Source organism: Zootoca vivipara, chromosome 2, assembly GCF_963506605.1.
Source record: "Zootoca vivipara chromosome 2, rZooViv1.1, whole genome shotgun sequence".
Taxonomy (NCBI): Eukaryota; Metazoa; Chordata; class Lepidosauria; order Squamata; family Lacertidae; genus Zootoca; species Zootoca vivipara.
The window spans coordinates 34,373,454-34,386,307 of record NC_083277.1 but is presented as its reverse complement, the minus strand read 5'-3'; the positions used below and the strand labels follow the sequence as shown (position 1 = coordinate 34,386,307).

Genomic DNA, 12,854 nt, shown 5'->3' with positions numbered 1-12,854 from the left:
GGTTACAATGGGCACAGCAGTGTCTTTGAGGACTTCCCCTATTGTTCACAAAAACCTCTTCCCCCTTCATCATTGCCCCATTCGTCATGATGTTGTGAGGATGGCTACTACCTAGAGCTGAAGGAGGAAGTTGCTAACCAGAGCCTTCAAAAGCACATACAGTAGAGACAAAAGAGGGAGTGGGAAGAGCATGTCAGGGGAAGCCGACATGGTACCCTGCCGGAATTGCCAATGGTCAAGGATAATGGGGTTGGCAGCCATGGTTCTGGCACAATCCAGCACTGCTGGAGCACAAAATCACTGTTTTATGGCACAGATTTTTGTGGTCCTCTTAATTTCCCCAAGGAATGTATTCAAAGCCACCGCCAAATCATAGAAAACCTCAGTTTTCCTCAAATGTTCTCTGTGATTCTCAGAGGTGCACCTGGGGGTTGGCAAAACAGGCCTACGTCAGGGGCTTAGGCCAAGGGGGTGCAAAAATCAGTCCAGAAATCTGTCTCCAGTTATCTGTGTAAGGTCGTGAGTTTAGACAAGAGCTGGGAGATCCTGGCAAGGTGGTATTAAGGAAGCACCACTATTGCAGTGAGATCAAGCACAGGAGAAGCTTCCCATCCTTCTTGCACCATGGCACAAAGGTTTGTGAATTTTTTGCCCTTCCTCCTCACCTCACCCTTACTCTGGATGCTTCGAGTACTTGGGCTGCATAAAATGTAGTAAAGTCTAACATGGCTATTGTGGTAAGGTGTTTTGTTGTTGTTCTTTGAGTGGAACTAATATAGCTCCTTTCCAATGGCGCAAGGGACCCTAGGTATGTCCTGGTCAGCCTATGCAAACATGAAGATCTGTGAGGATCCATGAAGATTCATTCCTTGAATCAATGTTTCTGGGTGCTACAAGCACTGGATCTGTAATGTTTACTGTGCAGTTTGTACATGTAAACTTTAATTTGATGGTGGCTTTGGGGGGAAGGTGTGTAAAACCACAAAACTCCAAGAGGAGCTGTACTAATTCAACATACAGTAATCAGACTTCTACCCAGGCCCTGTGGAAAAGCAAAGAATCTCAGGGTGTTTGCATATTCTCCTTTCCTCTCTTTTCTTTTCTTTTTTTTTAGGGGGAGGGAGAGAAGCAACTGGGAAGGGTTGCCCATGGCACTCTCTCAAATTTCCAAATGTTCCCATGTCCCAAAATGATTGGCGACACCTGCAAGCAGATCTGGGGAAGGAGCAGAGGGTGGAAAAGAAGGGGAAGTTCATTTATTTATTATTTAATTTTTTCATTTCATTAAATTTGTACACAGTGCGATTGTAAGAAGAAGAAAAGAAACCCTAAGGCAGTTTACGAAAGATAAAACAGTAATATCAAGAAAAAGTCACAACCATACTTTAAAACATACAAAAGTTAAAATATTAAAACAGATTAAAATTACTTGTGCAAAATGTTGCACAAGTGCCTGCTTGATCTCAATGCTGTCTGCTGAAACTATGTGTATTTCACATTATATATTTCTGTGCCTTCTCACTTACTTATTTCTCGTCAATTTCATATTACACAATGACCGTAATAAACTGATTGATTGGTTGATTGACTGATCTCAAGTCCAGGTTAGAGAGAAGGAGAGAGAGGACTTTCTTTGCTCCCTCCACAGGGTTCATAACTGTGCAAGCCTCACTCATGAGACAGCCCTAGCATTGAGCACCATCAACTTATTCCAGGTCTTCTTTCAGTTTTGTCTTCCCTCATTGATGTAATTTCTTTCATCATCTCTAGCAGAAGGCGAGCAGTAAGAGGTCAAAATCAAAATACAAGATCTATTACGGATCTATTTCTGTTCTGCCTAGAAATCCGCCCAGAGACTGACCTTCGCTCAGAAGAGTAAGGCAGGCATAAAGGTGCAGGCATGAGCTTCTGCTAAAACCTGTAATCCTTGCAATTCAGTTCTAAGCAAGAAATTGCTTTGTCTTGCACACAGTTTGTGAGGTCTGAACCTGTGTTTTTCCTTTCCTTTCTACCACCACTAGCAGTGGTTGTCAGACACTTCTGACAAAGGCACACGGAAGAAAGGCAAGAGAAAGCAAGGGCAGCTCCATCCATTCTGCAAACCTTTCCACGCACCATCAGGGAAGGGGTTGTCTCAGGTAGATCTCCTTTTCTTCCCATGCGCTAGCATTTGGAAGGAAGGAAAGGTTAGCCTCTGTGCAAGGACCCTTAGTGAGATTTCTTGTATTTTCCCTGTTCCTGTGAATGGCTAATCGGGGCAGAGCAGAGAGAGGAGGTGAGAGCCCAACATGGATCACTGTTAGACAAGAGAGCTGGACAAAGGAACACAGCACAAGTAGACTTCTACAGATCTGCCCGCACCTATTGTACCAAGTGGTTTCATGCATCAGCTCAACTGGAGGAAGGATGCTGTGAACCTCCCTATTTCACACTCCCCCGCCCCCGCCCCCCAAAAAAGGCACAAACTGAAACACGGCCATTCTCTAAAATTCACTCCTCTTTGCACTTTACAGTGAAGTTCTCCAGCCAAGTAATGCATAGAGTACATTTCCGATCACAATTCAAAACGTTGGTGCTGACCTTTAAATGGGGCTACCATACGTCTGGATTTTGCGGTTCGAGGACCCGCCCCCCGCGAGAAATGAAGACACAGTGACACATGGATTTGAGTTAATGGGTAAAATAAGGCCACAACTTTATTGGTTAGAGCAAGTGAGAGGTATTGGCTTAGGCATTGGACACCCTAGCAAGCATGAACCCACCCCGCTCTGCGGGGGGTCATATCAGGTTAACACCCCGAGGAAGGAGCCTGTTGATGCAAATACAACTGAAAGCTCACCCTGGTGTCACCGGGGGTCGTGCCATGGCCCTAGCCTCAGTAGGGCATCGGACAGGATCCACGACCACCGGGTCCCTTAAGGGGGTACCCCTATTAGAGGAGGGTTGGATGATGGCCACAACCAGTCCTCAAACACACCAGACGCGCCATATTCCAATGCCTAACCGCCAAATACCGAAAGAAAGTTGTGACGAATTGCTACGAGGTAGGCGAAAAAACCAAGAGGCCGGTGCCAATTAGCCAAATGGTTAAAAAAATCCTACCAGGCCCCTTGGGCAACCAAGGCAACCAACCGAAGTCCATAGCAAGGTCAAAGCACACACACAAATGGAAGACCTAAAGGGAGGGTGGGTGGGAGATCCGTCGGGATGCCGAAGGAGAAGGAGGATTCCCCTGCTGCCGCGCCGATTTAAACGTCCGCAAAGCCCGCTCCCCGGCCGGCCCTATTGGCCAGCCAGAGGCTTGGTGCGGCAGCAGGAATTGGCTGCAGCAGGGGGCCAATGCACGCCCCCCTGCTTGCCGCGCAGAGTGTGTCCCGCCCGCAAAGTCTCCCCTCGTGGAGGAGGAGAGATCTTCCTTGACATTACCAGGATTTCAAAAGAGAAATTGACATCTGGGGGGGGGGAATTACTGAAAGGCGGTGCTTTGTTCTGGATCTTAGGCAAGTGAATCGAAAAGCGGGGGGTGGGGTTGCATCTTCCTTTAAAAAAGCAACAACTTTGGGGTGTCATGGTTTTTACTTTTTGAAATATGGCAACCCTCCTTTAAAGCCCTAAACGCCCTCGACCCTGTATACCTGAAGAAACATCTCCATCCCCATTGTTCAGCCATTGTTCACTGAGGTAGTTTCCTCACTGTGAGAAGTGAAGTTACAGAGAACCAGGCAGAAGGCCTTTTCAGTAGTCACACCTGGCCTGTGGAACTGCCTCCCTTCAGATGTCAAGGAGATAAAGAACCACACAACTTTCAGAAGACATCTGAAGGCAGCCTTCCCTGTATCGGGAAGTTTTTAATGTCTGACTTTTTTATGTTTTTATATAAGCTGGAAGCTGCCCAGAGTGACCGGGGAAACCCAGCCAGATGTGCAGGGTATAAAGTATTGTTATTAAAAATGTGTATATTAGTGAAAAATAACATACAAAAAAGACATCATATTAGGGGAAATTGTAGAAATCACTCAGTTCACAGCCCCTACCCCTCTCCACTGGAATGCCTTTGCAAAAAGTTATTAAAAACCCATTAGATTCAAAGGTTAGTCAGCTCTTTTAGCTCTAATAGGACACCACTTGACCAGCACTCCCCAGGACTCAACACACTTCTGTTTGTTTAAGGACAGATATACTTTCCTCCCTGAACCCCCTTCTCTCCACTTCTATTTTATGCCCACATTTCTGTAGGCCTCTTAGAATAGTTAGGAAATCTTTTGCTCTTTAATCAAGGTGTGCATGCATTATAGAATTTGCTACCTGTTTAGACTGTAACTTTACTGCCTAAAGCAGCATTTTTATATATTCCGTCACTCTATTTTCTATAATAAACCAAGCTTTCTTTATTTCTTTGTATGCGAGCTTCTTGTGGGCATAAGGTTAAGAGTTAACACACATCCATAACAAGCACAGGTCATAAAACGAAAAGATCGACAGAGGATGCTATGGCGATTGCCCAAATGCTGTTCTTGCACATTTGGAGCAGTGGGGGAGCTATGCCAGACTGCCTTTCATAGATTCCAGCTCAGCATTTAATATCATTCTACCACGACGTCTGATGTCTAAACTGGGAGATCCGGGGCTCCCGCCATCACTTTGTGGGTGGATATTGGACTTTGTGTCAGATCGCCCCCAGAGGGTTCAGTTGGGCCCTTACACCTCTAATATGCTTAGGACTAACACAGGAACACCACAGGGATACGTACTTAGTCCGCTCCTTTATACTCTCTACACGTACAAATGTGTCGCTGCTTACCCTAGTAACAGGGTAACAGATGACACAACCGTGATTGGGCTCATCTCTGATAAGGAGGGTGAAACGGACTATAGAGATGAGGTGGCTGACAGAGTGGTGCAGAGTTAATAACTTTCTCATAAATACAAAGAAAACAAAGGAGCTCGTGGTGGACTTCAGGAGACAGAAGAACGATGCCCAGCCACTTTTGATTGATGGAATCTGCGTGGAGAGGGTAACAACGTTCAGAGTCCGTTACAGGAGGATCTGTCCTGGAGTGTCAACACAAGGGGGCTTGTGAAGAAGGCACAGCAGAGACTGTACTTCTTGAGAATTCTAAGGAAAAACCATCTTCCGCAAAAGCTGCTGCTTGCCTTCTATCACTGTGCCATACAGAGCGTGTTCACTTATGGGTTATGCGTGTGGTATGGAAGCTGTACTTCCCAGGATAGGATAGGGTTGTGCAGAATTATTAAAGCAGGGGAGAGCATTATTGGCTGCTCACTCTCCACCTTAGAACAAATCTATATCACCAAGTGCCACAGGAAAGCACTAGAATATCAAGAGATCCATCGCATCCCGGTCACCATTTCTTCAAGCTCCTGCCATCAGGACGGAGATACAGAACAATGAAGGCAAGAACAAGCCATCTCAAGAACAGTTTCTTCTCTAGAGCAATTTCGGCCTTAAATGGAAAGCCTGGACTTTGAAGTCATCTTATTTTTACTTGCCATTTCGTATTGTATTGTTTAATTAATGTCTTGTAGTTATTTATGTGGAGTGCCTTATCTGAGTGGATGGAGCAGCCGTGTAATTTCGTTGTTCCCACAGGGGGGCAATGACAATAAAGATTATCTTATCTTATATCATCTTATCTTATCATCTTATCTAACTTCAGCAAAAGATACTAAACCTCTCAGCAGTGTGTAGATGAACGTATATGAGCGCTGGCTGTGCACATGTGAGTCCAGGTACACACTTGGAACAAAAGCTAAGCATGCATTCCTTGGTCATCTCAGCTGACATTGCTATCACCTCACAGCAGCATGGCTTGCTTGGAAACAGACCTCCTTGGTGTTAAATCTGTTCCTTCTCAAGTCCCTATTAGGAATGGAAGGAAGTGCCCATAGCAGCTTTCTGTTCGTAATCTTCACAGTGCTCAATACAGTATAAGTAGCCGGTTATCTGGACATCAGGACCTGCAGTATAGAATGTTGGATTGGATGAGGTTTTGGAATATGTGGCTTTCTGAGAGTGCACTGGCAACTTTTAAGGCTCTGTTAGTGATCCCCTGGAGATTTCAGGTATTCATGGTAACTCTGTAGCCCATGTCCCAGAATGCTGTGGCATATGTTGCAATGCAGCGTCTTTCACCGGTATCGCAAGTCATGTAAGCCAAATGATCTCTACTCGAGAGGAAATTGGTTGTGAAATGACTGTCATCATAATTAAGCAGAGTTTTGTTTACATGAGTTTTTACCCTTGTGAGATGCCTGCTGTTTCTCAATATCCCTGTTCTGGCTGCATCTCACCATGATATATCAGCAGAGGTAGTCATTTACAGGGATGGGATAAGTGCTTACTATTGCATTTCAGAAAAGGAGCCCATCCTTCCTTATGCCTTCCTTGGACGAATCAAACTATAAGGAACTTGCAGTTAGAAAGGCCAATGCATGCAATATGAAGGCATCATGTCTTAGTGTAATGATCTGCTGTCATATATAGATATATAGATATGCACACTGGTCTCAAATTCACTTACAAAATGTCATCCCTGCTATTCGAATAATTTAAAAGTCTATGACGCCCTTGGCCCCAAATTTTCTAATGATAATTCCTGGTGCATTTGAAACATTTCCAGCTGCTCTCCTCAGTATAGTTCACATATTTTTTTTGCTGATAGTGTTACTTTAAATGATGTTGCTAAATTGAATTTGATCTTATGACACTTTGAATGTGCCTCTCCGAAAGGCAAATTCAAAGATGCTGTCATATAATTTCTCTTTTAATTAAGTCGAAACCCTTTTTTCTGAAAGGATTTGAGCTTCTCCCAGAGGGGGAGGGGGAGAAGCCTGCATTTAAAATGCTTTCTTTAACGGTGGTGCCTTTTTCCTGCTGAGAACAAGCAGGTGCCGCCAAACCAAGCAGAATTTAAACCCTGCACTGATGAGCAAGGGTTAAATTCTGCTCTGTCTAGTTGTGCAAGCCTGTTCCCAACAGTTCAGCTGTGCATGCCTCCCAGGGGGATGAGGGAAAGGACCACTTTGTAAGTCCTACAAGGTGTGTTCAGTTCACTTTAGCAATTTTAAATTCAGCCACGTCATTTTCCGCTACCGTGTCTCAAGCCGCATTTACTGAGAGTTGCTCACAACAGAGCGGGACGGGGGGTGGACAGAGAAGTCTTCATCCAATACACATGAGCTTTTTGGTTCCCCAGCCCCTGCATCTGCGCATCTATGGTGGCTACCTCGGATGTTCATGCCACCCTGAAGCATGAGGTGACTGTGGCTTAAATTTATAGTTAGGCTGAAGCTGGCTTGAGAAAAAGCGCATCAAAAAGCAGCATTTGTCAAGGACTATATGGACTGTGGCTGACGTCATGGAAACACGGCTTCAAAAACAAGCAATGGGAGTGCACTGGGTGCAAAGTAATTGGTAATGTGAACATACCTTACAACTGGCGCTTCTTAAAACAGTTCTTTCCCCCCTGCCCCCCTGCCGAGAAGAAGCCCACACATGCAAACAGAGCAGAACTGCCCTGAGATCTATGGATGGATACACATTAAATAAATAAATATAAACCCCCGCTTGATGTGCAGGGGATAGACAGACACAGTCGAATACAGTGGTACCTTGGTTTATGAACTTAATCCGTTCTGGAAGTCCGTTCTTAAACCAAAGCATTCTTAAACCAAGGCGTGCTTTCCCATAGCAGCAGGGGACTCAATTTACAAATGGAACACAGTCGACAGGAAGCGGAACATGTTCTGCTTCTAAAGGCAAAGTTCACAAACCAAAACACCTACTTCCGGGTGTGCAGCCTTCTTAATCCAAGTTGTTCATAAACTGAGCTGTCCTTAAGCCAAGGTACCACTGCAAAGCATTTTAAATAGAGGGTCCTTTCTATCTCCACCCCAGAGGGCAGGCTGTGGGGGTGCTTGGAACCCCATACAAGGGATTTTTGAGAGTGGGTGGGACAACCCACCTGTCAGTCATGTGATGTCATGCCAACATGGATGGAGCAAAATGATAATTTCGTAAAACGGAATCATTTCGATTAGTCAGGTCCTCCATCATGGAGAGCACGTGTTGCAGCGAGATCACCAGAAACTGTCTCCCTGTTGTGGGGTGGGACCGTTTGGATGGCCACAACACCCCATTGGTTGCCTCGCTGTTACCGGGGCAGAAATTTGGTCAGTTGGGTTGGCTATTGGCTGATGAGGGGCTACTTAAGCTGCTACACGTCACTGGAGAGTTTCATTTTCTTTTCATGTGCAGCTGCCTTCCTCTCCCTATATTTAGGGTTGTCCTTATGGCCTTGCTATGCCTGTCTAGGGGTCATCTGTTTTGGAGCAGGGGCATGGTAGGAATTTTGCCATTTGGCTGATTGGCTGGTGCCACTTGGTTTTTTCCTACCGTGTAGCAAATCGTCACAACTTTGTAAGGTTGGCGGTTAGGCATTTGGTTCATTGTTTGGGGGCAGGGACGTGGTTGGCTGTGCCAGCCCCTCCATTGTTGCTGCCAGGGAATTCCGTTAAAGGAATTGAAATATACTCGGAGTCGAGAGTGAATTTCATGCTCTTTATTCAGCTCATAGTCATCAAGGAGAAGAAGAGAAGACGAATGGCTCTTTTCCCAAAACCATCTGCTTATATACATTATTTACACAATGGGCCTTGCGTGATTGGCTACTTCAGGGCTACACCTGTGGGCCAATTATATTGTGGATTGACTTCTGCCTGCAGCCTGATTGGCTGCTCCTACAGGCCAATCAGGTAGCAGATTCACTTCTGCCAGCCGCCTGATTGGCTGCTCCAGCAGGCCAATCAGGTTGCGGATTCACTTCCACCTGGAGTTGGATTGGGTAGCTCCCGCTGATTCTGAATCCTATTGTTCTAGGATTCAGCTCAGTACATAACACCCCTCCCCTCTAAGTTCCAGTCCTGCCCGGGAAGTTGCATTCGTAGTCCCCAAGGTCTGCTGGCCGCCTCCGTGTGCGTTGTGGCCTGGGGTGTTCCTTGGTCAGGGGTTCTGGTTCTGGCTCGTGTTCCGAGGCTGCTGGCTGTGCCGGGGCTGTCTGGTCTGGCGCCACTGAACCACTAGGTTGTGGCTCTGGTTCCGGTGTCCTTCCAGCCTCGGGGCGCCCCTCTGTGCCTACTGCTTCTGCTTCCCCTGCCCACCCCTCTCGCTCTACAGGCCTCACTGCCCTGCTGTCCCCTTGGGACCCCTCTGTCCCGCTCTCCTCCCGGGTTCCTCCTGGGAATCGTCGCCGTAGCTGGTCGCAGTGGCGGCGCCAACATTGCCCCCCTTCCGTTAGTACCTCGTACGACACGGGACCGGTCACCTTGGTGACTGTGGCGGGTACCCATGCTGGGCCTGCCCCAAAATTCTTTGCATACACTGGGTCCTGGGCCACAAATGTCCGGGAGTTCCTGCCTTTCCCCACCACTACCTCATCCTGAGCTCTGTCGGGGTGAAGTCGGTCCAGTCTAGTTGCAAGGCGCCGGCCCATTAGTAGTTCAGCTGGGCTCCGGCCCGTCGTTGTGCTTGGGGTGCTGTGCTGTGCTAGAAGAAATGCGGCAAGGCGGTATTCCCAGTTCCCTTGTGTCATGCGGCGGAGGCTGTCCTTGGTGGTCCGCACCATGCGCTCCGCTTGGCCATTGGTGGCAGGGTGGAATGGTGCTGAGCGGATGTGGCGGATGGCGTTCTGCGCTGTGAAGGTCTGGAACTCCTCTGACGTGAATGCGGTTCCATTGTCCGAGACGAGGGTGTCAGGGAGCCCGTGGGTTGCAAACAGCTTACGTAGTACCCGGATGGCTGCCGCCGTAGAAGTGGACGGTACCAGTGCGACCTCCAGCCATTTGGTGTAGGAATCCACCACTATGAAGAATGTTTTTCCCTGGAAGGGGCCAGCGAAGTCCACGTGCAAGCGTGACCATGGTTGTCGGGCGGACTCCCAGGGCTGGACTGGGGCCCTTGGGGGATCCGGGCGGGATTCTTGGCAGGTCTGGCAGTGTTGGACCCAGGCCTCTATCTCTCTGTCAATCCCCGGCCACCACACATAACTCCTGGCAAGGGCCTTCATCCTCACTACCCCTGGGTGTGTCTCGTGTAGGGCTGTGAGGACCCTTTTGCGGAGGGGCTGGGGAACAACAACCCTGCTTCCCCATAACAGGCACCCCTTGTGGGCCGACAGTTCATGTTTGCGGTTTGTGTAGCCAGCGAATTCTGGCCCGGGGCTGCTGCTGGGCCATCCTCGCCACACCCAGTCCAGGACCCGGGAGATGACCCTATCTTTTGTGGAATGGTGCGCAACTTCTTGTGCCTGAATGGGTCGGTCGGGAAGCAGCTCCAGGGTCATAACCTCTTGCGCAGGCGCTGGGTCGGGGCCTGTTTCTGGTAGTGGTAGCCTGCTGAGGGCGTCTGCGTGGCCCATCGCCTTCCCAGGGCGGTGGATTAGTGCATACTGGTAGCCGGCAAGGAAAATTGACCACCTGAGGACACGTGGAGACAACACTTGGGGGGTCTGCTTCTCGGGGGCAAACAGGCCAAGCAACGGCTTGTGGTCAGTCACTATGGTAAAGGGCCGCCCGTACAAGAAATCATGGAATTTTTTTACGCCCTTCACGATTGCCAGACCCTCCTTGTCAATCTGTGAGTAGTTTCGTTCGGCTGCAGCAAGCGTCTGGGAGAAGTATGCCACCGGCACCTCTCTTCCATCCGGGAGTTGGTGTCCCAGGACAGCGCCGATGCCATAGGGAGAGGCGTTGCATGCCAGCACTACTGGCAGCCTCTCGTCGAAGTGTGCCAAGACCGAGTTCGAGACGAGCAAGTCCTTGACTGCCTGGAATGCGGCCCTTTGTCGCTGGCCCCACACCCAAGGGGCCCTTTTATCTAGGAGTCTGTGTAGGGGCTCCGCTACCGCTGCCTTATGGGGAAGGAAGGCATGGTAAAAGTTCAATAGTCCCAAGAATGACTGAAGTTCAGGCTTGCTCTTGGGCGCTGGGGCCTCACAAATGGCCCGTACCTTGTCACCGGTTGGATGGACCCCTTCTGCGTCCACCTTAAATCCCAGAAAGTCCACCTGCGGCACTCCCAGTAAACACTTTTCCCGCTTCACCTTGAGGCCCGCCGTCTGGAAACGGTGCAGGACGGAGCGGAGGCAGTCCTCAAATTCCTCTGGTGTGGGCCCGGCGATCAGTACATCATCGAAGAAGGGGGTGACGCCAGGAATCCCTTTAAGGAGAGAGTCCATTAGATTCTGGAATATGCCTGGTGCCACGCTAACGCCAAATTGCAGCCGCTTTACTCTGAATGCCCCTCTGTGCGTCACAATCGTCTGAGCCTCTGCTGTGGCTTCGTCCACAGGCAACTGTTGATACGCTTGGGCCAAGTCCAGTTTGCCAAAGATTTTTGACCCAGCCAGGGTGGCGAGGACATGGCTGACCACTGGCACTGGGTATGCATGGGCCGTGAGAGCCTTGTTTATGGTGCATTTGTAGTCTGCACAGATGCGGACCGAACCGTTAGGCTTGACGGGTGTGACAATTGGAGTTTCCCAGGGGGAGTTGGGCACCGGCTCCAGCACTCCTTGCTCCACGAGCCGGTCCAATTCCTCGTCTATGCGGGGTTTCAGGGCGAACGGGACCCGGCGGGCCTTGTGCCTGATGGGTCGTACAGCGGGGTCTAGCTGTAGGGCAATGGGGGGTCCTGTATATCGTCCCAATGCCCCATCGAAAACCCCTGGAAACTCTTTGCATATGGCGTCCACGTCCACTTGTAAGCTAGTGCGGTTCACCCCGGTAACGGCTAGCCCCAGAGGTCCAAACCATGCCAGTCCCAGTAAGCTAACGTAGGGGCCCTTAACTACCAGCAAGTCCAATTGTTGCTTTCGCCCTCGATATTGCACCCTGAAGGTCCCCACCCCCATTGTAGGGACCTTACGTTTCTGGAAGTCCCGGAGGGTGAATGGGGCCGGCCTTAGTTTGGGACCCCCATTAGGGCACAGTTCCCTTAATGTTCGGGCCGAGATTATGGATAGAGTTGAACCTGTGTCAGCTCCATGCGGCATGGGGCTCCCTCTATCTGTACCTCTATATAAATTTTCTCTGTGCTGGGATGGGGCAACTGGAATACCTGGTAGTCCGTGATCTCCGTCGAGTTGCCTTGGTGCATGGTGCCGTGTGACCTGGGGCTCCTGGGTCGGTCATCTGATGCTTGTCGACGGGTGAGTCGAGCCCGACACACCCGGGCGATGTGTCCCAATTTTCTGCACTGCCTGCACTCTGCGTTGCGGAAACGACAGGTCCTCCTCTCGTGGTTCTCCCCGCAGCTTGCACAGTTCCCTCCTTCTCGTCGAGGCTGCTGTGGTGTGTGTGCTGCTTGAGTGCGCCGCTGTACTCGGTGTACTTCCTCCCTGTCAGATTCGGATTCGTCGGTGAGGTCTTCGTGGTAGACCCTCGGTTGGGATGGCGGGGCCGGTCGTGCCTCTTGCGTTGACCTCTCGGCGGCTTCGGTTGCCAGGGCTTCCTCCAGAGCAATCTGGAACGTGAGGTCTTTTTTGGCGTAGAGGCGTCGTTGCAACATCTCGTCCCTCAGGCCACCGACGAGGCGGTCACGAAGCATGTTCTCCAACTCTGAGAAGTTGCATAACCGGGCGGCTTGGCGGAGGGAGGTCACAAACCCAGTTATGGTTTCCCCCGGGGCTTGCCGCTTTGCGTAGAAGGCATTTCGGCAAGCTACCACCGAGGGCTGTGGTGAGAAGTGCTCCTTCAGCCGTTCCATTATTGTTTTGTAAGAGACGGTAGCGACATCTCTAGGTGCAAGGAGAGCCCGGGCGATTTCAAACGTCTCC

The 12,854-nt window shown here is 49.6% G+C and overlaps 1 protein-coding gene across 1 annotated transcript; it reads right to left on the bottom strand.

Annotated features, from left to right (window-relative positions):
• Window positions 1-8,615: 8,615 nt before the first annotated feature.
• Window positions 8,616-10,748, bottom strand: LOC132591622 (uncharacterized protein K02A2.6-like). The gene has a single exon (XM_060270961.1). The coding sequence runs from the start codon at window positions 10,434-10,436 to the stop codon at window positions 8,931-8,933; it is 1,506 nt and encodes a 501-aa protein (XP_060126944.1). The 5' UTR covers window positions 10,437-10,748; the 3' UTR covers window positions 8,616-8,930.
• Between the last annotated feature and the right edge of the window lie 2,106 nt (window positions 10,749-12,854).